Source organism: Oenanthe melanoleuca, chromosome 8 (assembly GCF_029582105.1).
Source record: "Oenanthe melanoleuca isolate GR-GAL-2019-014 chromosome 8, OMel1.0, whole genome shotgun sequence".
Taxonomy (NCBI): Eukaryota; Metazoa; Chordata; class Aves; order Passeriformes; family Muscicapidae; genus Oenanthe; species Oenanthe melanoleuca.
In genome coordinates, this window is record NC_079342.1 from 13360762 (window position 1) to 13387423 (window position 26662).

Below are 26662 nucleotides of genomic sequence, written 5' to 3' on the forward strand. Positions count from 1 at the left end.
CTCTTGCTGCAAGATTCTTTATTTCCAAAGATAAACATGTTCTGCTGAAATAGAGGTCTTTCAATAAGAAGCTTGCTGGTTCTAAAGGTGATAATAGGCTCTAATCATCTAATGAGGAAAGTATTTCTTGTCTCTAAATCCATTACTACCTGCTTCTCCAGCTCCAGAAATACAGTATAATGTGCATTTTCTTGATCTTCCATCTCTTCTTTTGTTTTCTGTAGTCATATGCTGAAGGAAAAAAACATACCAGGCAAAAATGCACTGTTAATCTTTGAAATCTGTATGTGATCCCATTGCTTTCCTTTCCAATGAGTTGTGTCAGTGCTGTCACAAATTAATAAAAGTAGGCATCACCATGGGCTATATCAATCAATAAAGGAAATGACATTTAGTTACTTAGTGTTATTAAATCATTTACTGAAGAATGGATAACCAAAATTCTTATGTGAGTCTAGAATGGAAGGCTGGAATCCATCCTTGCTTGAAGGAGCAACATTTTTAGGGAAGTTGACAAAATGTAACTTTTTGAACAAGCAACTGGTGTAAAATGGAAAGCAAATTTATAGTTGTTAAATGTCCATAGGTTCTAATGCTCTTGCAGAGGGTTCATTTGACCAAGAAATGGACCACATGAACTGGGACCATCTTTTCCATTCTTAAGAACTGTAAATATGAAATAAAGAGCTGCTAAACAATTCTGATTATGTCTATCCTGATTTTTTGAGAATTCTGTGGAAAATTCTGTCTAGCAACACAGGTGCATGTTAAAGATACAAAGAAACACAGAAAATTTTCTTAATTCCAAGAATAACATACTGTTTTTTCTCTCTCTGTCTCCAGTTCGATTTCAATTCTGTTTTGGCTTGAAACTTTTGATACTCTTTAAACTCCTGTTCACAGTACTTCAGATATTTGACTTCTCTTTTGAAGTAATCAAGTATATTGGCATGCTGTAAACACAGTGACGAACAAGGGTCATTACATGCTCAGAGACACAGATCTCTTGCTGATGATCTGAATGGGATTAATATTTCATCTAAACTGGAAATATGAATATCTCTATGTATCCCAGTAGTTTGCAGCAAAACAATATAAAGATGTGACCAACTTCAGGCATAAAGAAACCATAAACCACCATACATGGGTAGTACACTATGCATTTATTTTATCTGGCATCCTATGTTTCAGCTTTATTAGTCTCTCCAACAACCTACTATTTTTCTGTGAATACTTCAGTTACAATTAACATAATCTAAATATTAGTGACTGTTCCTTGGCTGATAATTCAGCACCCTAAAGAGTTTACTTCCAAACCACAGGTAATCTGTGCAAAAGCAATTGTTCCCTCATATCACTCAGCTCAGTTGTTTTGGAGAAGTAATTTTTACTAAAATGAAGCTGCTGATGTGATGTTTTATTGCTACCCATTGCAGCTCTGTGCATGGCAAACCTTTATGGGATGTTTATAAACCAAGTGCCTACATAAACATAAAACTGCAATAGAATGGGAAGATGATTTTGTGATGTTAGAGTAACAGACTTGGCAGCAGGCAAGACTGCTAGACTGACACACTAGCTCAATCTTTGGCTGGGAGGTGGAGGAAAATAAAAACTGAAAACTATGTAGAAAAAAAGAGAAATTAAACTGCTTGCATTGTTCCCATGGCCTTTTGGTACAGATAGTCCTTATTTCAAGAGAGTGAATGAGTGGGAATGTTAGTAACAGTTTTCAAAATGGGCTTTTACTGAACTAGAATCAGATAAGAAAACATGTAAATTGAATTACCAAATTTAGAGGAAAAAAATTAACACAAATGTGGACAAGGAGGTGTAAAGAAAAAGGAATCCAGTATATATACATTACTATGCACTTTAAAACATTGTTTTACTGCATGAAAGGTGTCATTTTATGGATATGGCAAAAAACACTGTACTCTTAATTGGGTTTTCAGGTAGCCAGGTTGGAACAGTGGAATTCTGCCAACTGTCACTAGATTTCCTTTAGTTGACTCTTATCTAAGCTCTGTACAAAGCCAGCTTGGCTACAGGTGATCTTTGGAGAATATGGCTATACTGGTTTCAAATTAATTGTCATTGTTTGAAGGCATCTTTGTCTAGGGAGACTTGTTCTGTGTTGGAGTTTTCAGGATAAAGTGTCAAAGAGATTTAATAAAAATTCTTACTAACCTCATTACTCAAAGGCTGACATAGTGTTTGACAGATTTCCAAAATATGCAGAACTCCAAGATTGTCAGAAACAGCCAGAAAATGCTGCTCTGCTGAAAGATATTTGACAAAAAAACATATAAACAATCCAAATTCCAACAGCAATGTGAATCTCCACCCAAAGACAAGCTACAGAGGGTTCTTTTTTTTTTTTTCTGGTAGATTTAGTTTAATCTAAACAACCTCATTACTCTGTTATTTTATTAATTCCTTTCAAGATTTTCTTTTAACAGATTTTTTAAAAATGAAATATTTTCAGTTGCTTTTATGCCATGGGGGTACACTTAGAACTGATGTATGCATTTTTGTATGTACAGAGTTAAATTTGTGGAAGTATGTACTTGCATAAGATCATTTGTAATAAGATTTGTGTACCCATTTTGCAAACAGGGTAGCACAATAATAGTCAATCACCATCCACATACCTGAGGCACTGGAGGGGCTGATGAAAGTGATGATTGATTTGGAGATGTTTTGGAAATGAGATGGCTCATGAGTTTTCTTCACTAAGTCCCAAATATCTATATTTCCATTGTCTCTGCCAATGAAGAAAACTCCTGGTCTTGTTAAGGACCATTGTCCTGCAGTGTATCTTCCTGCAGAGCATCTTGACTGAAGGATTGGTCCATTCTTAATTTTTTTGAAAACAAAAGATAGACCAGACAATCAAACTTCAGATCAGATCTCCTGTCTTTGGAAAATGCTTACAATTTAAATGGTCCCATTACAGAAATTATGTCAATTGCAAAACTCCTACTACCTGCTGTAGATAAAAAGGATTTGTGAGGAGGTTAAAAACCTGGTTTCTCACTTCCAGTTTCTTCAGGTAGTCTGTCTGCTGTTAAAACCTGCATGGTCTGGAGATTTTGTCAGGTGCAGCTAACCTGGATTCCTGCATGAGACAAACTTTAAAAACCCTCATGTTTCTTTGTCTTCACATGAAAAAACCTTCTCCTAAAATACAAGTTCTTCAGATTTATTCTGCATGCACTTCCCTAGCAGAAAAAATGGATAGTTGGAAAGCTATGCTTTTTGCAAGGTTGAATTTAAGAAAGTCACTTCACTTTTTCTGTAAAAGGCAAGTTTACTAAGCTGTATCTAAAATAGTTTTCTGATGTGAAGAGGATGGAAAGCGTCTTTTATATCTGTTTAGTTTCTAAGATATAATGCTTCATTACTTACTCTTTCTGAAATACAGTCTCTGAGCCTGTTCTAGTCCTGTCTTGTATACCTATCACAAATGTTACAGCTTGTTCAAGTAACTTACTGTAACTCCTTCTTTCCAAATGGCAAATTTTTGGCCTCCAATGCTTAGAAAGATGTCTTTAAAAAATGGAGATTGCTGGAGAGTGTTGATAGTTTCAGTGTGGAGAGTATATTTCTGGGAGTGCTTCTGACCTAATGGAGGAAAAAGGCAATTGCTTGTTACTAGTGCCTTAGGGATCAAGAAACAAGAGTGCAGGACCTACCACAGGCCTGGAAGATATCATACTCTTTTTCTTTTGCTCACAAGGAACAGGAATTGGATTTGCCACAAATCTAGTTACTTCCATGATTTGTGACAATATCTTTGTGCTATTTTGTCATGCCAGCAAAAGTGCTTGCACTTCTGAGGGTGTACTGTTAAATCCAGATGTTATCAGTGAGAGAGACTATTAGAGCTAAGAGCAAGAACCTTAGGAAGACAGAGTATAGACACAAATATTTTAAAGTTAGTGATATATTAAGACTTAACAGGTATTGAGAAACTTGAACTTACTAGCTAGTTTTGCTGAATTAGTATCAATTTTCATTTTCCAGTTAGAATACACAATTTCTCCATCCTGTAATGCCAAAAAAATTGAGCAAATGCTAAAGTTAGAGCTTGGTGGTTTATTTCAAAGTGATTTTTTTTTTTAAGTTAGGACTTTTCTTCATTATAACCATTGACATTAAGATTATTTTTTGCCTTTTCTTTTATATACCTTTTATGTATCCTCAGTATTCTTAATATGCATCCTTGTTATTTCTTAATAGTCCTAGTATTCTGTTAGGCCAGGAGACCAAACATCCTAAAGTCCTCGTAGTAGAAGGCCAGAAAACCCTGCACCATTTTGGGAAACCAAGGTCCTCTCTAGAGCATATCCTGTAAACCACAGCTTTGGTCCATCCAGGGAGGAATTCCTTCCTGATGGAGGAATATCACACTATTCATCCAGGCCTCCCATTGGATCAGCCTTGTTAGATATGCTAATTTGTAAGGTCTATAAATTGTATACATGATCTACTGTGTTGTGTGCATTGCAGTGCATCCCACCTTGGCAAAGTGGTGCACCATAAGGATCCTTATAAAAATACCAAATTAAAAACGCCTTATCCCTTAACCGTGTCTGGCTCTCCATTTTTAAGACCACGGAAAAACATCACCATCATTAAATATGATCTGAGTAAATTAAAATCTGAATTTGCAGCCAATGACTGAAAACACAGTAAAGTTTTGCATCACTGTTTTTCAGTTATGTGCTGCCAAAACAGCTTTATTTGCCATGATGTATGCAGGCTGTCCTTCCTGCAGAATTAGGTGCTTGGATTTGATAGTTCATGCTTTGCTCCAGTATATGGGGAAAAGGTGACTAGAAGCAAAAAGGTAGCTAGAAGCCTAATTTTCATTTCTATATGAACTCTAAACTAGGAAAGACCCATGAATTTTAGTAGCATAGGGTAGGTAGCAGGCTGTGAATAGCTGGGATTTCCTAAAATAAAATTAAGTCGGGGAGGTAAACTGTAGAATAAATGTTTTCACATGACATGTGGGAAGACACAAACAAATTACTAATCTTATGTGTCCTGGAACAAGGAAATATTCTTTGGTTCCTAATAGGTGGTTAAGCTCAAAATATTTTGGAAATGTCTTCTAATTCTGCTCTTGAAGTAAGGGTTCACAGTCTACCGAATACTGGAGGTTTATTATTTTTTAAGCATGTAGCTAAAAGTATTAAAGTGAAAGTAAAAGGTGGCATGTTCAGGAAGATCTTTTTAGTTACACCTGAAGAAAACATCCAAGTCCATACATTTGTGAAAATTCTGTTATTTAGCTGTTCAGTCTTTCATATATCTTGGATTAACATTTTAATTGGAAATACATTATTTTCACTTACTTCATTTCCAACAAAAAAGTCTGTGGATATATTCTCTAGCACTTCCAGATTTTTGCTTGAAGATGTACTCATCTCTGTATATGGGCTCTCTTTGATGGGTGTTCTTAGTGCACTTAGAGATTTTGCCTTCCCTGGGAAACAACAGTTACATCTTTTTGTTACTCACTGGAATTTATTAGACCGAGCAAATCCTTTGTCTTGTAAAGGTAACTTGTGGATAAGGGGAATTTCAAGAAGAGATAGGAAGAAAGGCTGCCAAGTAAAGCAGCAGTACTCTAGGTTTACTGTTTCCTGGTGGAGTCTCCCCATTGCTGCAGCTCTGAAGTCTGCTTCTTATATCCAGACAATACTTAGGGTAGCATCATCCTGTTCTTTGGCAGTTTTACACAGCACCAGTGTCTCAATGGGAGCTGTCCTTACACATCACCCAGAGCTGCCACAAGCAGGAGCTCACATCTCTGCTCCAGGGAATGGATTATGTTTCTAAAAATAGTTTTCTGTAAGGGCTGAAAAGGGCATATTGTTTCAGGGATAAAGAGATTGTGTGAGGGATTTGCATGGGCTTCTAAATGAAAGGGTAAAGTCACTGTGTATATGGAATTGCTCAATTTGGATTTTTACATGTACATCTCTTCGTAGTCAGTAAATGTAGTTCACACACCAAATACCACTATACTTAAGAAATCTTTTTTCTAGATGAGTTTAGCTATACAGTATTTTGTTGCTCAGCTTTTATTATGCATATACTGAAATACAAGCTTATTAAAAATATTTTCCCCTGCAAGGTGTAATAAAAATATTACCTGAGTGTTTGTAACGATACTGCAGTTCCTTTAAATTAATTCTAGTGGGACCATACTCTGTGTTGTTATCCCTTTCACGCAGATCTATCTGTTCAGAAAGAAGGGCATTTGCTAAACCATTTTGTCAGATCTTTGAGGTACAAGTCTAAATGAGTTACTGCTGTAATGGAACAGGTCTTTGCAGTGTGTTTGTGGGTTTGTAATACTCAGAAAGTCACAATTTGCTGGAAAAAAATAGAGTTGGGAAGCAAAAGAATATGTTCCTATGGACTTCTAGCCATATCAACACTTTAGCTCAATCCCTGTGTTCTATGTTTGTGAACACTACCTTTATGAGAGGTTTCCAGGAGAGATCTAAATCCTCATCAGAATCTGAAGCATCAGGGGGCATGTGAGATCTTCTCTCCTCCTTTATTTTCTGAGATAAAAAACTTTCACGATGTTCGATGGATGGAATATCCCAAAATAATATTGAGCTGCAAAATAATTGTATAATGGATACTGTATAGTGTTTTGGTTTGCAGCTAAATGCAATTTTCCTTACATTTTAAAGCTTTGAGGCTGTTTTAACCTTTTATCTTCAAGCCTTATATAGCAGTAGAGACACTGAAAATCAGACAAAGGCTAGATAATTAATTGCTTCTTTTGTAAATGATGTCATATATTTCTTTGTTCACCCTTTAATCAGTTAATTGTACCAAAGCAGCTAGATAGCATTAATACAGTTTGCTTATGGACAGTTATTGGGTGAACTTACTGGCACTGCCTGGGTGAAATTCCTGAAGGCTGTAGCAGGTAATTTAGTAACTCAATTTGAAGATCAGTCCCAATTTTTTGTGTGTACCAATTAATTTGCTGACATTCAAGACAAATGGTCCCACTTGTATCTGTCATCTCATTGGAATCTTCAGCCCTCTGATTATTCCTTTTGCTCTACTCTGGACATTCACAGGTTTGATATAGCCAATGAAACTTTCCTCATTGCTGAGATCTCTTTCCCTTTTCTAACGGGAGTTGCTCAGGGACCTGTGCCCTTCAAGTATGACATTATAGTGACTTTCCTGTTCTTAACTTCAGGTAAATACTTCCAGTGGTGGGTGAGTAGTTAAAATAATTTCTTCTATGTGTATTACTTGCATTGCACTGCAAAATCATTAAGAACTGCATTTGCAATCTTCTCATTTAATTCTTCAAAGTCTTCTCTGTTATTTTATAAGAAAAATAACTTAGCATCATAAAATTTTGCTCTCTCTGACCCTCTCTTTGACTTAACTAACAAATATATGATTGAGCCCAGCCACGCAGCCTTTAAGCCTTAAGGCCTTCTGACATTATGAAAGCTAAACATTTATTTCCACTTTTGCATTCTGCCCCCTTGCTAGTTTTTCACACAGAATAATAATGTAACTGTCATGACTATTCATGTCCCTCCACAAAAGAGGAGACTCACAAAAAGTAATTCTGTCAGCTAAGTCTCCAAATTTATATATAGTTTACAATTTCTGTAGAAATGGGCCTTAGAATCTTTTAACAGCTTTTTGTGCACGTCACACAAACAAATATAAGTGTGGGGATGTGGCTTTCCAGGCTAACACGTATGATCAACACTCTTCTGAAGAGGGTATACACAGAATATAAACATATATATGCAAGAGTTTTCTGTTAATAAACTGTTAATGGTCAAGAATGCAAAGTGCTTGTCTTCTTCATACAGAATTTCAGCCACTCAGGATATGCTGAATCCAGAAATGTGCTACTTAAATAATGGATTATGCCTCATTAAATTTTTCAAAAGAAACAGAAAAATGTCTTGTAGAATATCTATTGTATATACCAATCAGGGGAGCAGGTTACAAGCTGCAGGTTATTTTCACCTCTGTGTTCAGAAGTACCACCCTTTTGGTTGTCCTGAAAATAACAGTAATAATTATTACAGGGGCAGAACATAATGAAGGACAAAAATCACACTCTGATATGTAAATACTTCAATACATGAAACAGGCTACTAGAAATTAAGTCACTCTTTCTGCTTGGGTAAGGTTTGAAAATGAAGACTTTTTAATTTGCAGTTATTAAGTGAAACTATTTAGAAATGTGCTTCAAGTGAACTGACTTTGTGTACTGCTACACACCTAAAATTCTAAATTAACTTGGCAGGATAAATACTTACTGGTACCACTACAAGTCAGGCCCTCTTTTATTTGCCATGTTTGTAACTTCATTTATGCAGCTTAACCACAGAGCCAGTAACTGAGAAACTTATCTCCAAGAGTTCAGTGTAGTGGGAATTATATGTCTGCCAAGTTTACACCATGGGTCATCTATCTTAAATTATCATTTGGCTGGACCTCACTGTGGGATTGTAGTGGTGCCTTCAAATGTTAATTATTAATACTTTAGTTTGTGTGTGTTGGGTTCTGAAGGTTTTATACTATTTATCATTTACCAAGTAGCTATTGGTTTATAGCAAATTAATTTTAATTACTCAGAAAAATAAAGGAAAGGTGTCAGGGGTAACAAGGGATTATAGGCTAATCATATCTAACTTCCAGTATATGAAAAGCTGGTAATAATGGAGCCAGGCAAAGCTGAATTAGGTTCTGGATATAACTTTTAATAATTTTTCATTAAAATGTAATCATGAAACTGCTGATTTTAGGAACTGTGCCATAAAAACTGCTATGTCATACAAAGGCTGACATATTCCATGTTTATATAACAAAAATATGTCCCAGTACATGTTGCTAAACACTGGCAAAGGGATTCCTTTGTCAGTGTTATTTATTAAGCATAAGTCTTCTGTATCTGTTATCCCAGATCAACACAAAAACAGCCCTCTGAGCCTAAATTTTGACTAAAAAAACCCCACCCAAACAACAAAAACCATAACAATGTTCTGCTATCCAATCCCTTTCTTCATGCCTTACATCTGGTATCAGTTAGTATCCATGACTATTAGTGTATAAAATAATAATGAACAGTGGTATCAGCTGACATTTTATGATATATGTGTGCCCCTTTTCCCACTTTTCTGGAAATGTCACTAAGGACTGTTGTACCTGTGAAGTCTTAAATTTTTTTTTCAAAGATTTATTGATATGAAATTTCCATAAACCTTTTAAAGATGTCAGTTTTCTTCTTCTTGGTCTGGTTTTCCACTGTCATTATTTTACATTTGACTACATTTGCATTTCAAATTAATTTAGCACTGTTTGCCATACTTTGATAGTAAATCATCACTCAGTGTTCCTGTTGGATCCTTTCAGTACATAGACTGGAAGTACTTTGGAGCTTTAAAACCATAATGGAAAATGTAAGTTTTGAGTGCACAGGCATCATCTAGAAAAATTAAGGTGACTAACACCATTCTTGGGTATCCAGATATTTAAGTAATTGAAGTTATTTCTTGGAATTCTTGGTGACAGGCTAGATTGCTCATAGTAGAAATTCAGTGCATTTTAAATATGGAAGGCTTACTAAAATTTTTAATTATATTTTTCTGTAAAGTTATGGAAATTTTTTCCAGTATGAGCAGATTCACATCAGACTGAGAGCACAGCAGAGTGGTAAAGCACAATGAACAGGACAAGAGGCACCAGATTATTAGTATTTACTAAATGCAGTGAGAAATAATGAATACAAATAATTAACTGTTTCGTATTTTCTCTTGAGTTTACATTAGGATTTCTGAGGTAATAGATTAGAAAAGCAATAAAATGAAGTGAATTTTAAACTCACCTCAGAGTTACATGGTAGCCAATGTACATCTGTTGCTGGCTTTGTATGAGTATATGGCATGGAAGAGGCTGCACAGTGTCTCACTAGAGGTGGCTCTACGCTACTCTGCTGGACTTGCACACGTGATAGCTAGAAATGTTTTTAAAAAAGATACCTTAGTGTGTCTTCGAAATATAACAGTAGATCTATCAAAGAATAAAAGGTTACTTTGCATTCTCTTAACACTTTTTCACATATTTAAGATCAGTTGATAGAACTTTCTAGGAGTCTAATACCTTTCATTTGGGGAAGAAAAAAAAGGAGAAAAGCATCAAAACATGCAGACATCATTAATGTCTCCTCACAAAGTAAACAATTTCTTCCTAATATCTAACCTAATTTTAAATTTTTTTTTCCATTACTCACTGTGCCATCACTACAGTTGCAAACCAAGGGTCCTTCTCTGGCTTCCCTCTAGATGCCCTTCAGATACTGGAAGGTTGCATTGAGGCTTTCATGCAACTTTCTCTTCCCCAGGCTGAACAGCCCCAAGTTTCTCAGCCTGTCTTTGTAGAGGAGGTACTTTGTAACCCTTCTCTGGACTTGCTCCAACAGTTCCATGTCCTCCTTGTGTTGGGGACACCAGAGCTGGATGCAGTTCTCCAGCTGGGATTTCACCAGAGCAGAGTAGAGGGGTGGAATCCCCCCTTGCCCTGCTAGCCACGCTGCTTTGGATGCAGCCCAGGATGCAGCTGCTGTTCTGTGCTGCCAGTGGGAGCCCCTGTACACCACTCTCCAGCCATCAGCCCTGGAATTACCTCAGCCACCCTCACTGCTGCTCTTGGCTCATCCTCTGCTGAGTCAGTGGTTTCTTCAGCAACAGGTACTGTATTTTGCAGGTTTGTTTCATGTTTAGAAATATCCCACAGTACAACCTATAATGAGAAATTAGTAAATTACAAATTATACTTGTATATGTGTATTAATATGCTGTGCATTAATATGCTTTTTTTTTAAATCATGGAGGTTTGGGGAAAAAGAAGAAATCCACTCTCTGCACTAGAATTTATGAAGTTTTTAAAGTATTTTCTCTTCAGTCTGATGCAATCAGCAGAAAGGTTACATTTGTCTCTAAAAAAGAGTCTTTACAACTTGACCTATTTATCAGTATATTGTATGGTAATGGCTCAGCTATGGAATAACCAGACATAGCCTCAGTCCAGGATAAGAGAGCTTCAAGACTCTGTGACATCTGTCTTCTGTCTCTATGTGTTACTATGTATGTTGAGTACATCTCTTCATCCTTATTTTTATACAGGAAGAAAATACAGAAAAATGCAATTTTATTTTTAAAGGGCAAAAAACCTGTCCGTCAACACAGCCACCAGCAATGATATTTGGATCACTTGGATTGAACTGAAAGCAGCAAATGTCTTCAGGAGCCTTCAACACCAACTAGAGAGAAGAAAAACAAGGTAGTTGAGAAATACAGTCACACTATTTGTTTGTTCTCATGTTATTTAAATACTTGGCATATTTTAAAGTCTTGATTAAATACCTGGAGGCAGGTAGGGTCAAAAAAACTCCAGAGAAGTATAACTGACTGGTGTAGCAATGATTTATTAATGAGGTTAACTTGCTCTTCATCTGAAGGCTGCTCTCCTGCTGACAGTGCTATAATCCCTAATCAAAAGAGAAAATAAATTTTTTCAAAACTGACAATTCAAGTTTCAACACATTGATAATTATTCTGAATTATTTATATTTATACCTTCTGAATACAGTGAAAAAAAAATCCACAAAGCAGGAAAGAAACTCCAAACAAACCAACCACGTATATTTCACTTTTTTTTCAGATCATCTTTGAGGAAACTATTTTTGTTACTTAACATTAGGTTATTTTAAAATGAGTCATAGAACCTACACATCAGGATAAAACTCCTCTTTTTTTACTCCTCAATGGTGTAATACTGCACCTGAAATGATGTGACAGGCATGTAATCCTGGCCACCCATCATGAAAATAAAGCCTTGTAACCCAATTCATTTTCTTACCTAGGCTGCAGTGTTGGCTAGTAGAATGCTGGGAGCTGGGGCATTTATAGAGAACTTAATTGTGCCTTTAGGTCTGGCCATGCAGAGCAATAATCCCCAGCAGGAAGCAGGAGTTGAAATTTCAGATGTCTTGTGATGCACCCTGGCACTTGGCAGACCCTGTCCTGCTGTGGCTGTGCCTTTCCTCACCAGTACTAGGCATGCTGTGAGAGCCAGGCATTGACACAATGATATGCAGGCCCATCTGAAGAGTCTGGCACAACAACCCTGCTCAAATGAGCCTCGTGGGGGTAAATTTCTCTTACCTATGATCTCCACTTATATATTAGCATGGACTTTGCACAGCCCATATGAATTCTACAAAGAATTAGTCTGTATTATTTTTCATTTTGCCTCAAATTGGCAATTCAAACAGGGATACTAAATCAGTTTGGAATTCTTTTTAAATTTGAAAGCTGACAATTTTATGAAAGATGTGTATTTTAGAGCTGTCATATAATACCCATAATTGAAGATTCAAATCAGTACTGTAACTGCATTACCATAAATGGTTGGATGCCAGCGAACGCAGCTAATGGTTCTGTTCTTGAGATACTGCACATCTGTAAATGATTGGTATGCTTTAAGATAAACATCTGGCTTGCCTTCTTCTTGGTCCTCTGCTAGGGCCTTCCAGTCATCGAAAAAAACATTCATAATTTCATTTTGCTGCAATGCGATTTCCATTCTGTTTTGTGAAAAGAACAATTAACACTTAATAATCCAGATGTGACTACTCAATTGTAGAATTAAAAATATTTCTGTAAAGAGGTAGCTTCTGTTTTTCACAAAATTACCATCACATTAGTTAAAAATCAAATATAAATTCCTCAGTGGTGTATCACTGCAAGGAAACACTCTTCTGTTTAAACAGAAATAGCTACTGTACCAAGAATTTAAATCTAGTTCTTTGTGGACCAAGTACAGAGCAATTGTCCAATTCTTTGTGCAAAAAATGTCATTAAGTAGGACTTGTCCCACTTAATGGGACATGGCTAAGGGCATAATAATGGGTAAGACAGCACCTTTGCTCACTGCACAACCATCTGCTTGAGTGGGCAGTGTTTGAAAGATCAGCTTTGCAGTTTGAAAAGATGTATCGCTATCAACTTTAGCAGTTCTGATATCTATTTAAAGCAATGTTTCTATCTATATAGCATAGACTTCATGGTTATTTTCACAGAAAGAAGTATTAAGTTAATATTTGTTAATATTATAATAATAAAAAAGGAAAAATTATCTAGAAATAAAAAATAAAATTTATGTTTGACTAGGCCAATAATCCATTCAAGAGTACTTGCCTGTATTCTGTATTATTTCAGGTTGTCTTTAAATGTACTGCTGCAATAATTTTACCTTATATGTACTGCTGTAAGAAATTCTTTCAGCTTCTCAGATGACAGACTCTCTGCTTTTGCTTCACTTGACAACTGCCTAGTACAATACTGCGTGGATGCATTTTTTGGATAGATCCTACCCAATTGGAATAAATTTGAATGTAAGTATTGAAAACAAAGTCTATTGTCTATTTCAAAGACAGAAATCTATGTAACATGTAAAATTTAAATACAATTTTTCTAGAAACTTTTTAGAAAATATTTAAGAAAAAAGATGGAAACAGAGCATCCAATTTTTTTCTGTTAATCAGTTTGTAACCGAGTAACTTTAGAATTTTAGTTGACATAAGAAACAGTGCATAGCTTAATAAATAAGCTGATAAATGTTTTCTCATACGTACCATTTTGTCTGAGTACTAGCTTCTCTTACTTTTGGAACCATTTGCACCCCCACATCCCTTTCAAGCAGTTTAATACTGAAAGTGTCATCTTCATAGGCTGTGCATTCAGCATAGCTGTCTTTGTCATCTGAAGCATTCTTGTCAGTAAATGTAATCGGTGCACCAAACTTCCTGCGAGCTCGAGAGATCTTGTACTTAATCTGGAAAAGATGCATTTCCATGGCCAGCAGAAAAGAAAGCTTTTGGAAAGTTCATTCTTCAAAATGGCTGCATTCATATACTTGTAAAATTAGTTCTATTAATGATTTCTATGTTGAGGTTACTCATATTTCTGCATTTTGAAATTCTGAAGTGCTCATATAAATAAACTACATATGTAATAGAAGACAGGTTTGTATTTGTAAAACAAGAAGTTGTAGCATTTTTGGATTGCTGCTAGCAGAACAAAAGAATTACATTTTCTAATTAATCCAGTATCAAAACTGCACATTTAATTAAAGGATTGATTTGAAGGCAGCCTTATGTAATACTGAACTAGGCTTCTAAGACCTAAGTTTTCAGCTCTTCCCCTCTTGGTGGAATTCTCAGCTTTGGGTGAGGTATTTCAACTCCCCTTGCAGTGCCTGGGGTGAGAAAAGTACTCTGAAGAAGATGCAAAAAAAAGGCAAGAGGAGTTTCCTTATGGTGAGAACTAGGAAGGATGAAGGGGCATGTCTTGACTTCTGCCCACAAAGAGAAGTAGGCACTTGATTTCAGGAAGTAGAGAGGTATTGCTTTGTCTTGGATCAGCACCTCCCACAGAACTGGAAAGGGAAGTAGGCTAAAAATGCTTTTGAGTGGACCTTGCCAACAAAGCAGAATACTTGGACTATGAATGTGTTAAATTGAATGACTGTAAAATAGCTTATATCTTTTTAGGTGTAAGCAAGAATGTCCAGTTGCTGAGAACTATCAAAACTTAGCCAGTCTTCCCTGAAGAGGCACTTAGGTACTGGGTAAGAATCACTCAAGTTAGATGCTTGGAGATGCCCCACACATCACAAGTTAGGTGACAGCTGTGAGTGGATCTAGTTTTTGGACACATAATTTTCTCTCTATATATATAATCTGTAGATGTAATTAATCAAGTATCTCCTTCTGTAAAGTCAGCTTGTAATAGCTGTACATATTGTGTTGCATGCTACTGAAATGCCATCCATATGCCAGAACAGTTCACTGAGTTTCATGGAAACAGAGTAATGACTGTGTCAGCTGGACATCTGGTAAATAAAGCAAAAAGTGGCAGAGGTGCCAGTGACCAAAGATGATCAGGACTTTTGAATTCACACCTTAAAAAGTAATTATGTCCAATGCAGTGATACGTGCCTTATTTGTAAGACTTAAGGAGATCAGAGTTCAAAAGTAAAAGTTTCTGCAGCACTTTCAGCTTGTGTTAAAAGTTTAGCTACTTCTCAATTTCTCTATGTTAGTTTTCTTGAAAGACCTCATGAAAAACTGCGATTGCAGCTTCCAGTTTTCTGACTTTTTTTTAAAGGAACTTAAAATAAACATAGGGGGTTTATATTTATTTGATTGACTAACACCTGTTGATTCTGACCTTTGTATCCCTTTCTTTAAGAGATTCTTCTTCAACTTCCTTTTCGCTTCCAAGGGAAACCCAAGGTTTGTGAACTTCCAGAGTTTCTTCTATATTTTCTTCTTCTGTTTCTTCTTTTTCTTCCACAGCTTCTAAAGACTGTGATATCAAATAGTGAGAAACGGTACTTTTTCAAAAAATTTATTAGTGAAATGTAAGTATTGACTAGAAACCTAGTTTTCAGTCTTCACTCACACATTCTACTTTTGTCTCAGTGCAGTGGGTCTGGGTATACTACACCCCTGGGTAGGGCTGGCTTAGGTCCTGTTCATTTGTGCATTAGAGTTTTCCAATAATATTTAATATTTAACTACTAAAGAGAGACTGTTGTCTTGAAAGCAAATAATTTTAAATAAAAATAATTTATGGTAATTTTTTCCATTAGGCCCTCTGGCCTGGAACTGCATTTTACTTTTCCTAATTGTTGCTTCTCCTGATTCCCTGATGCTGGATGGCAAACTCATATTGAAATATTATATAATCTTTCTATAAACATTCTCCTACAGTGCAGTGTACAAGTTCTATTTATCTGGAGCTATTTAGAACTCAAGAACATTTTCGTGATTTGAAGAATATATTCATAGATATTATGAAAAATAAGTATAATACTTCTTTGAAAACGCTCAATATATTTATTGTCTGTTATTTTTATGTCTGAGAAATCTAGGTATTGGCAGAGAAAATTAATGCTTATGATAAAAATGCAGCAGTGGTGGTTATACTGGTCCTCTGAAGTGAAATACAAAAATTAGTTTAGCCCTTCTCAGTATAAAGTATATTTTTACAGTGATATATGTATTTTTCCATGATCAGCTTAACCACTAGAGTAACACCAGGTGCTTAACCATTCCTGACATCTTTGTCTGAGAGTAGATTCTGATATAGTCATTGATAGAACAATGCTGTGGTATACTTGGATTTTACCTTTAGAAGGTTTTCCTTGGCTTCTTCAGAAGCAACCATGTAAAAGTTCTGTCCATACTGGAGGTTTGGATCAAAAACTACCAGGATTTCTTCCCCTGGATATTCCTATTTTAATGAAAAAAATTAGTGGAAAACTGAAAACAAATAGTATTCAAAACAAACACGAGGTTGTGACTGGAAAAGCTACCACCAATTTAGTATCTTTGGTTAATTTTGTGTTCTTAACAGAAAATGTCATGTGCTAATTGAAAGGAATAGATGGGGTTTATTTTGTAATCAAAATAACTCTGGGACAAAACGAATCTTTCATACAGACAATTAAACAGAAAATAAATTGTTTTAATGATTCTTAATAAATAGGCCATGAATTAGGGGTAGCCAAATATGTGAAGCTCTGTCAGTTCACAGAATCAAAACCAATAGTATTTGTTACTTTTAGCATATTTTCAATCTGAAGTTAGTGAAAAAAAAAAAAGTATGGCAAGCATGAGAAACTGAGTCAACAACGGTCCATGACCTCTAGCACTCATGTATTACAGCATCAGTGTGTTCACACAAACAAGAGTAGATCCATTCTTTATAAGAACAGATCCTCTGAGACCATAAGTCTTAAAGTGAGAATGAAATATGCTACATACCAGGATAACTTTTTCGAGAAGGTAGAAATCAGAAGCTTTAGCTCTTGTTTTCAGGTCTTGAATTATGTCCTCTTTTTTAATACACTTGAAACAATTTTCTTCTGTGACATCTTCATCAGGTCGGCAATTAAAAATTTCTTGGGTCTTTGCAGACAAAAGCAAAGGAAAGATTTCTGGGTGGCCTATGAAAAAACCAAAATTGCATGATAACTTCAGACTGTTGTTTAAACATGCATATACTTTGATAACTCTATGTCTTTACTGTTTCTAGCAAAATGCCTTTGAATCTCTCAGCTTTGTTTTTTGTATTTTGGAAGGCATGAAATACAAATTATATTTACTTAATTAATCTTTGAAAATACTCTACTCAACATTTTGACAGAATGAATATAATTTCCCTAGTATGAGGGGATTTTTTCTTTTTGATCAACAAGTTATTAAAAATCTTTAATGGATTGTTTTTTATGTATTGAGGGCAAAACCACATGGTTCTGATCTAAGAAACCTTTTGAGTAAATACTCTGTGGCCCTTCCTTGTAGAGCAGCACCATATTAAGCCAAAGTTTAATCTAGGTGAGGCTTCTCTGTAGTAAGGATGCTTTTCTGATTTCAGACTCTCATCTTGTTCCCATTGAGTTCAGAGTGCAGTAGAGACTATTTCTCACTAATCAAATGAGACTAAAGCTAGCTCACTGAGATTAAAGTCAGATATTTCTTTTCAGCTTTTATTAGCTCAGAACAAGATATTTCTTATCCTTGCACTAGCACGGATATCTTCATTGGTTTAGGGGAGGCTGGATGCAGTCAAGGTGACCTGTCAGCTGTGCTTTGCAGATACTCAATCTGAAGATAATATACAGTGCCTCTTACTGTGTGTGCCAGCTGTATGTGAGCAAGACAATGTATGTAAAAAGCTGTTCTTTCTCATGTTACATGCTCTGTCTCTAGCTTGCATTACAGCTCTAAGTGGCTGAGATCACTCTAGGCCCAGCTAGTTGAACACTGCCCCTGAGACTCCTCCTTTGCTTTACTGCCCTGCTAGCAGATTCATGCTCTGTCTCAGCTGCCATAGTAAGACCATTCCTCATGAAGGCCACCACATTTTTGCCCTTTGAAGGTTAGCAGACATTCATCTTTTTGGTGAACTGGAACCTAAAGACAGGGATGTGCACACCCTGTACTGTTTTTCTGTACTGAAACGTGCTGGCTGTTGTGATAATAGCTGATACTTTCTATCTTTGTTTCACTCTCTTTTCTTAGTTTAAGTTCCTTAGTATTTTATCTTAATTCCCAGCACCTGAAGGGTTTTTCCTCTTTTTGCATGCCTTGAAGGGAAGTTGACATACCTCAAATGATTGTGACCAGCTATGTCAGCATGTTTTGAATAATCTCTAATCTGAGCCAACAAGGACTAAAAAAAAAGATAAATCCTCCTTAATCTCTGCATAATCCTATCACATAATACATTATGTTTGATGAATCTGACATTTATCCTTTAAAATCTTTCAGTGCTGCTACTCCACTGCATCTGCTCTGCCATATTCATCACCAAAATTAATGGCATGCCTGATGTTTCTGGTGCATGCTACACTGTTCCACGCATGGATTACTTAGTGTCCACTTGTTATTTCACAGCACATACAATCTGTTTGTAGCACACACTTTCATCACAAGCTGTAATCAATATTGCAAGATTTTCCTTTTTTGATATCTTGGAGATTTCCAGGGTTTCTATGTGGATGCTTCCAAAAAATACGGAATCATAGGGATGTTGATTGGAAAAGACCCTTAAATCATCTGGGCCAAACTCACTCTTGCTAACCCCAGACCTCAAAAATCCCAGCCAGGAGTAATGGTTGTTTTAGACATTATACTGCTTGTAACAATAAGCTTTTATGCTACTGTTTCTTAAATGCTGAATCATGTATACAGCCTTGTGCACAAATGCTAATGCTGAAAAAAAATCCTTTTAAAGAGATGTAGGTTTCATTGCCAAATGAAGCAATACAAGCATGCATTAAAGTTAAGCAAGATTACAATGGACATCATGAGAGGAAATAGAGTAAGACAGATACTCTATGTGCATTTTTTTCAATGCTTTATTACTATAAGACCAAGTTAAAAACAAAGTAATGATCAGAATTAAAATTATACCTTTCAGTCTAAAGAACTAAAATTCTTTATAGTAGAATATTATTTTTAACAGAATCTATATTACAAGGAGCTGATACTGGAGTTCTTACATTCTAAACATTTTTATTGAATGCTCTTTTTTCAGGAAAAAATGTGTAACATCTGATCATAGGCTTCACATTGTTTTTCTGTTAGTAAATTGTACCTGTATCATTTGTAATAGCCAGCAGCTCTTAGTGCTACGAGAATTTCACAAAAGACAAAGAAACTCCCAGGAAGAAGTAAAGAACGCTTGCAGGCCTAAGGAGTGCATGCATGGAATTTAAATCTTGCACAGGCAGTGTTTGCTTACACCAGTGTTATTTTCCTGCTTTCAACAACAGGTTCCTAGAAGTAGTTTAGCTGTTAGAGCTCTAACCTTATTTGCCAGTAGGTGGAGGTACAATTCTCTTACTAACTATCTCCTGGAACACTGAAAATACATTTTTTAAAGTACCACTTCAATCATCCGAGGGATCACTTTTCATGAATTTTCATTAACTGCAGTTTAGCCATTCTGGCAATGCTAACCAGAGAATAATTTTCACCCAGTGCTCATAGGAGTTTGGAGGAAAACAAGTGATTTACAGTTTCTTTTAAAATTACCTAGTTTGTATATTCCTTCTTTGCCACACTGTTTTAGTTTTTAACAATCAAAGCTGTATGGTTACAAGCCAATTATTAAGATAACCCTTTGGATTGTTCCTGTAAACCATAGATAGATTTTACTTGGATATCAATTTAAGTTGTATCTGAGGAATAATTGCACAGATCAGGTCAGAAAAAAAATACAACCAGAAATGCGAAAAATAACAACCCATTGGAAATAATTTTTCTAAGAAAAAAAGAATATATTTAAACTTGGATAATTTCATACTTTTAGCCCTTAGCTATGGCCATGCTTAAAACTGAACTTGCACATAAGCCAAATTGTGACTTTTAAATTAATTTTCTCCTACAAAAAAAGGATGCCAGTTGATATATTTTGGTATCTATTGTTAAAAACCACAAGTGATATGATAAAATAATTTTATCATGAAATTTAATAATGGTTTGTCAAAGATCAAAGATTAATGAATTATTTTAAAAAATCATGTCTTTCTTTCAATTGTTAAACTACTTCTAAATGCAAAGATTTTTGCACCCTATAACTCTGTTATGATGCTTTCTATTTCCCCTTATCCCAACTCCTCTCAAAACCAAGAAAAAAACCTCTTCTGCAAACCCATACCTTTTTCCTGCTGCACTGCCTGCTACTCAGAGAGCCACTGTAACCACTGTGATAGCTGTATTTCTAAAGTACTCTAAAGAGTTTTTATTTTTTCCCATTCATAAAAAAGAATATTTTCTTTTTATTCCCTTCATTAGTAACACTGAAGCTTCAAAAGTGCTTTGAGTATCCCAGAACTACTACTTTAATGCTCAGTCATCATAGCACTTACCTATACTGGCCATAGAAAGATCAACTTCATCCTCTTTACCTGAAATATAATGACATGATATTATCAGTAGTGTTGGTTACAGAACTATAATGAGTATTTTTTCCTCTCTCAGTTAGTTATAAAAAAATAGCATATTCTAATTGTTCTCACAGATTTTTAATGCATGGGGCCAAAATAGTTAAGGTATATCCCATGTAAGCCCAGATTGCTGCTTGTTTCATTGTTGCTGTACCTTACATACCAAGCTGTGTTCCTTTTCATGATTCCTTAGCTTTGTTTTACCTTTTTGTTTCTTTGATGATCTTTTTGAACTTTTCACAGTGGTCTTGACGGATCTGACACTTTCTGACATTTTTTCAGATTTCTGTAGGGAGAGATACGTATCATCAATAATTTTAAACAGATGAGAGAATGCACCATGTATGAGTGAAAACTCGGTCCATAACTTTATGTAGCTTATAGTAATATTTTCATACACAGTTAAAGGTATGTTCATAGTTTTAAATCATTAGCTGTATTTTCATATCATGTGTAATAGTTAGAAAAACTTATTTTGTCCAGGGTATTTAATAGTGAGCCCTGATTGTCCAAAATAATGACAGGTTAAATTATATAGAGGTTTCTCTTACTGAAAGCTAAGGATCTGAGATAAAGTGGGAAGAGCACCCATAAATGTTTGTCCCAATGTTTGTAAGTGTAAATCATTACTCAGCTGCACAAAGCATTTTTATTTCCAGTTTATTTTTCAGTATAGCTCTGCAGAGGACAAAGTCAGGGAGAAGACATACGCCTAATTAAATGTAGCAACCATACAGCAGGAGGTGATATTGTATAGAAGCCTGCTCTGTTTCATTTGCTCTCCTTCATCCCAATATCTGGAGAAAGGATTAGAACAGTAGTGAAGGTAGGACTCAGTTCCATGGGAAGAAGAAATGCAGTTCTGCCTGCCCTCTGCTCAGGCTGGACAGCACCATCATGTGGGAAATGCTCACGCAGCAGCCGATGGAGCAACTAAATCAGGATGGCCCAAGCTCTCTCAGAAGTGTTAAAGTTGTTTGATGTTAATATTGAAGAGCCAGAGGCATTCAGATAGGATGAGGACAATGGGGCTCTCACTTTATTTGTGTCCTCCCTCTCACGTTCACACTCTTTAAGACTGTAAACTGACTGGGAGATGAACCATTTTGTGTCTACAGAGCACCTACAGTATTTGGGTGCTATTACAATTTTATCATTGACAAGAGGGAAGTAGATGCAGATAGGACAGAGACAGGACAGAGGACACCTTCAAGGAGGCTGTCACGACATAACCATTTCTGATGATTTCTTACAGGAGCTACAGCCTGCCTGCCTGCCTGTACACATGAACTGCACATTTACTGTCAAGATGCTTAAGGTGAAAAGGTGAGTTTATTAAATAAATATTCTGTCTTGAGGGTTTCCTTATGAACAGCCTAAAAATAGTGAGTGCCAAAACAAATATGCTGCGGTCTGTGTATTTGCAATTTCAGTGGCAAACCCAGACTGAGAAACAGTGTTTTACTGTTTTGTAACACTGCTCTTAAAAACTCCAGAAGCAAGCCAAATAATCTTAGCTTCTGATCTAAATTTTAGTATGGAGATGGCCACTGATGGCAAAATATAGGTAATGGATTATAGCCTGATGGAAGAGCTGAGTTTGGGATAGATGTTGGCCTCCCAGGAACTCAAGGTAAATTTCAATGTTGGCTTTAATGTGAGCAGAGTCTGACACTCTTATTAGAGTTATGCATTTTCTTTTTCACTCCAATCAAAGTAGAAAAATACACTATAAATCCTCAGACTCTTTTGTGTATCATACTGGATCTTGCAGATCATAGGTGGCAGACTGCATTCATGGCATGTTAGTGTATATTCTCTTGTTTAATCTCTCTTGATTATGGCAAATGCAGTCCCCTTCATTAATCTGTCTGAAGAATGGTAGCAATTTAATCCTCTGCTTCTTCCAAAAAGCAATGATGATACCAATGCAAAGAAAACTAATATTTCAGAATTTTGAAACTTTTGCTGTGCATGAAATGATGTTTTTAACCCCTCACTCCCAAATCACATATAATGAATCTAAGGAGAAAGTTGGGAAATTTTTCTATCCTCATTCTCACAGTCTTTTTTTGTCAAATACAGGAGTGGAAACACTGTTAACATAGTTCTGTGTAACAGTCAATGTATTTTCATACATATATTTATATATATATTTAATATATATTTTCATATGTATAATCTTTCAAATGAGCTTATTCAATATGCCTAGCTTATAGTTCTGAAACACTTAGGCCTACCTCACTGAGAGTGCATATCAATTCAGATGGTCAAAAGAATCTAATTTTTCTTATTTAAAAAGGAAAGCTGTGCAAAGCTGTTCCTTATCTTTCTTCTTGTATACTTTACCTATAAAAACTGTGACCCATTTTGTAAATGGGACTATTCTAATTTGAAACCAACCTCTATGCCTCTGTGGAAGAGAGACAGCCCTCCAGGACAGGAGGTGAGGACAGCTGTTGTAGAAATTAGTTGAAGGACAATATGAACCATCTCATATATGTTCCAGTCACAATGTTTTACTTCACCATTTCATAATTATGCACTGCAACAAAGCTAGTTTGGAAATTTTGAGTGAGTTCCTCTGAGTATCCTAAACTCTAAGTCACATGAATGGGGGAAACACTGAGAAGGCTGACATAAGACACATTCTGTGTTTAGTAAGATAACTCACAAATAAAAACATCTCTTTCCTTTCAACTGATTTCAAGTATATTTGACCTATGAAAACAGTTAAGACTCTTGAAAATGGTGTCCCAGTAATCAGTTCCTCCTCCTTCACTGACAGGATGAGGTTATAGAGGTAATTGCAGCACTGTACAGAGAAGAGCCATGGTAGTGAAGCTGGTGTCAGCGCTTGGTGTATGCATTTGCATTTGTTAATACAAAAAGTGCCCCTGCTTAAGGGTTGCAGATGAATAGAGCAGTCAGTGGCACTGTTGGTGCTTCCCTCTGGGATGCTGGAAAGCAGACAGAAAATTCAAACCACTTATCTTCTTTTACAATAGCCCCAGGACCGTATCACCCTGCCCCTCTGCCATCCTGTGCCCACATGATTGTCAGAGGTCAGGAAACAGGGAAGGCCTGCAGAGAAAGCAAAGGCAGAGCTTCCAGAAACTTCTCTGGGAGCACACCAGGCCCACAGCAATGTACAAAGCCTATATGCAAAGTTGGTTTTTACATAGGAGTATGCAACATCCAGGTGCTCCCTTCAGGAAACACACACTCTGAGAACTTTCATGTTTGAGGTGCCTTTTGCACTTCACCTCTTCCAAAAAAGTATAAAAGAACAAAAGTCCCAATATGTGAGTTAAAAACTACTATTTTCAGTAGTTACCTCTTAGTTTCGGGTTTGCTTTTTTCCCCAAAGTTTTTATACAAAATACTAAATCCTATCAAGAAAGCCATGAAAAAACAGTCTATACTAGTGGACTCTCTGAAAATTTGACCAAAACTATTAACTTTTAAATCTATAGTTAGTTCTTCTTCTCTTAGGGATATTTCTATGCTGCTTATTTAAAAAGAACTTGTCATGGCATACAAAAATGTATTATGCCTTTCCATTAAGTTTATAAAAATTCATGATCCTATGCTTGAGACGAGGTTGGAAACAACATTTAAATTAACATAATTCGAAAATTTTAGGAGTGCAAAATCTATATAAAATTATAGCTTTTGAAAATCAATTGTCATAGATATTGCCATGTATTTTATTTTAAAAAAGTAATATTTAGATTTCATTAATTATGTTCAGTCTAATTTTTCAGCAGTTTTTTAGTGGAACACAGTGTTACATTATGTAATTGCTAAAACCTGCGTAAATATTTGACAACTTTGTCTGACATTTTATAGCCTAGTTTGTTTACAGATGGCTCTAATATTTTGAACATTAAGCTTAAGGGAAAAAATAAGATCAGAGTGTTCTCCCAATCATTTAATGTACTGAAACATTTACAGCTATGAACAAATCCGTGAAGTTGCTAGGTAATGCAAAAGGCAAAAACTAATTAGCTATCAGTTCTACAAAAGATGTCATCTGATTTGAGGACACACAATGATTCATTAGTTGCCTAATTGAATTATTTAAGGTAAAGTTTGTGTGCATTGCTATTTTAGGACTGTAATTTACTATAATTTGGAATGACAGATTTGGATGTGTGTCCATTTTACAAAAGCACTACAAGGAGAAGATCAAAACCACGTGCTAATTGCTTTTTTTTTTTTTTTTGTATCAGTAGCAAGCTAAAAACCACATTTCTGTTGGTAAAATTTAGGAACTTGTTAAAAATACCATCTTGAAAATTACTCTCTCCAGAAATTCACATGCAATGTTGCCTTTAATGAAATTTATTCAATTTTGCTCTAGACAAAGAGCAAATAATACAAAATTATTAAAAATTATTAATAATCCTCGTGCATAATTTGACACAACTTGAAAGTATAAGTAGGGAGAAAAGTTGAAGTTCTGGCAGCTGCCAAATCATTTCAGCATATAAATAGTTCAATTTGAATGTACCTGGTTTCACACTTGTAACTTTTTAATAAATCAGGCTTCCTTCAACATGGTGTTGATTTTGTTATTTGATAGAAACCAGTAGGTGTAGTTAGAGTATCTGGAATGGTAAGTTCAATATGTGTAAAATTAAGAATTAGTAAGAAAGCCATAAAAGAACAAAATTGAAAACTTCATTAGAATGTTGGTTAATATTGTTCTGATTCTTTCCTTTATTTTACTCAAAGAGAAACAGATTAAAATTGGAAAAGGTATAACAAGGATGATTGAGGATATAGAACATATTTTGTACTGGGAATAAACAAGGATTATTTTTAGCCTGAAAATTATATAACTCAGTGAAATCACAAGAGACACAGAGAAAGTGACAGGAGCTGCTGATTCACGGTGCTAACATGAGATGAGCTGGCATCACATGAGCTTAGGGATGTGGAACAAACAACTGGGAACAAACAACAGGACTGCAGAAGTGTTTCATTGCACAATAAGTGTGTGAATTATGGAATATACTGCCTGTGGACAGGACAGCTGCCAGAAGCACACAGTTTTAGAATGAACAGGGCAAACTGACAGATGAAAAACTGAAGGCTACTAAAAATAATGGTAATACATCTGGCTATAGAAATTAAACCCAAAAAAGAGAGGGTGCTAAGAGTGGAAATATGGCTTTACTATTATCTTGCCCAGACAGAACTTCTGGTATAAGCCAGTACAACTGGTCTAGGTTATTAAAATAGAGTAACAATTTGGTTGGTACTTAAAAAGTTACTAAGTGTGATATAGAAGCTGTCATAAAATGGTCTGTGAGGAACCAAACAGTAACATATGTTGTATTGTCATGACTTTTGAAACAGAAAGGCTATATTGTAAAAATTTACATTAGATAAGGCTTCTGCACACAGAGGTAAGAAAAATAATCATCTTCGACATGTGAGAGCTGGGTGGCTGGAACAAGATCCTGTGTGGAGACCGGGGATGGGATGGGATGGGATGGGATGGGATGGGATGGGATGGGATGGGATGGGATGGGATGGGATGGGATGGGATGGGATGGGATGGGATGGGATGGGATGGGATGGGATGGGATGGGATGGGGGTGTGGATTTGCGGGGATTTGCAGCAGCGCGGGGGCTGCGGCGGGGCTGGGCCGTGTTTGCAGCCCCGCTCCCGTCCCCAGCCTTGGCACAGCCCTCAGGGCCACCGAGGAAGGCGCTGCCTCGGGCCGCACGGGGCAGTCCCGGGCTCCACGCCAGCGGCTGTGCCCTGCCGGCCGCTGCCCGTGTGCCCTCGGGTCGGGCGCTCTCACCGCGCCCACAGCGCGGCCAGGTCCCCCTTCGTGCCCTTTGTCCCCTACCTGAGCGGCCCCGGCCCGGCGCGGCCCCGGCGGCGCGCGGTTGTCGTGGCGACGGGGGCAGCCGTGATTGACGGCTCGGGCACGCAATCAGCGCCCTGCTCTGCAGACCCGCCCCCGCGGCGGCAGCTTGCAGGGACGCGACAGACACGAACTACTCGTCCCAGCATGCTTTCCGCGACAGACGCGCC

The 26662-nt window shown here is 36.5% G+C and overlaps 1 protein-coding gene across 2 annotated transcripts; it reads right to left on the reverse strand.

The window, feature by feature from the left end:
- Nucleotides 1-26533, reverse strand: DNAI3 (dynein axonemal intermediate chain 3). 2 transcript variants are annotated; one of them, XM_056497828.1, is made up of 23 exons: nucleotides 26475-26533; nucleotides 20812-20893; nucleotides 20530-20568; nucleotides 16916-17097; nucleotides 16278-16382; nucleotides 15315-15452; nucleotides 13718-13917; nucleotides 13336-13452; nucleotides 12483-12667; nucleotides 11445-11569; nucleotides 11252-11341; nucleotides 10705-10821; nucleotides 9908-10036; nucleotides 8004-8077; nucleotides 6498-6645; nucleotides 6170-6257; nucleotides 5367-5497; nucleotides 3989-4052; nucleotides 3497-3627; nucleotides 2655-2859; nucleotides 2191-2282; nucleotides 820-953; nucleotides 1-231 (listed from the first exon to the last, which is right to left on the reverse strand). In XM_056497828.1, exons 2-23 carry the CDS (start codon nucleotides 20879-20881, stop codon nucleotides 225-227), a joined length of 2571 nt encoding a protein of 856 aa, XP_056353803.1. In that variant the 5' UTR covers nucleotides 20882-20893; nucleotides 26475-26533; the 3' UTR covers nucleotides 1-224. The 2 variants fall into 2 exon arrangements, with proteins under 2 accessions (XP_056353803.1, XP_056353805.1); XM_056497830.1 differs by having other exon boundaries at nucleotides 6-231; nucleotides 2191-2279; nucleotides 26475-26527.
- Between the last annotated feature and the right edge of the window lie 129 nt (nucleotides 26534-26662).

Bases quoted from the DNA above. Each gene is read 5' to 3' on its own strand.
- DNAI3 (XM_056497828.1), bottom strand. From the start codon at position 20,881: ATGTCAGAAAGTGTCAGATCCGTCAAGACCACTGTGAAAAGTTCAAAA. The intron at 6,258-6,497 runs GTAGTGTTCACA...CTTTCTGAACAG, and splicing joins CCTGGAAACCTCTCATAAAG to ATAGATCTGCGTGAAAGGGA. The intron at 2,283-2,654 runs GTATGTGGATGG...AATATCTTTCAG, and splicing joins CAGCCCCTCCAGTGCCTCAG to CAGAGCAGCATTTTCTGGCT.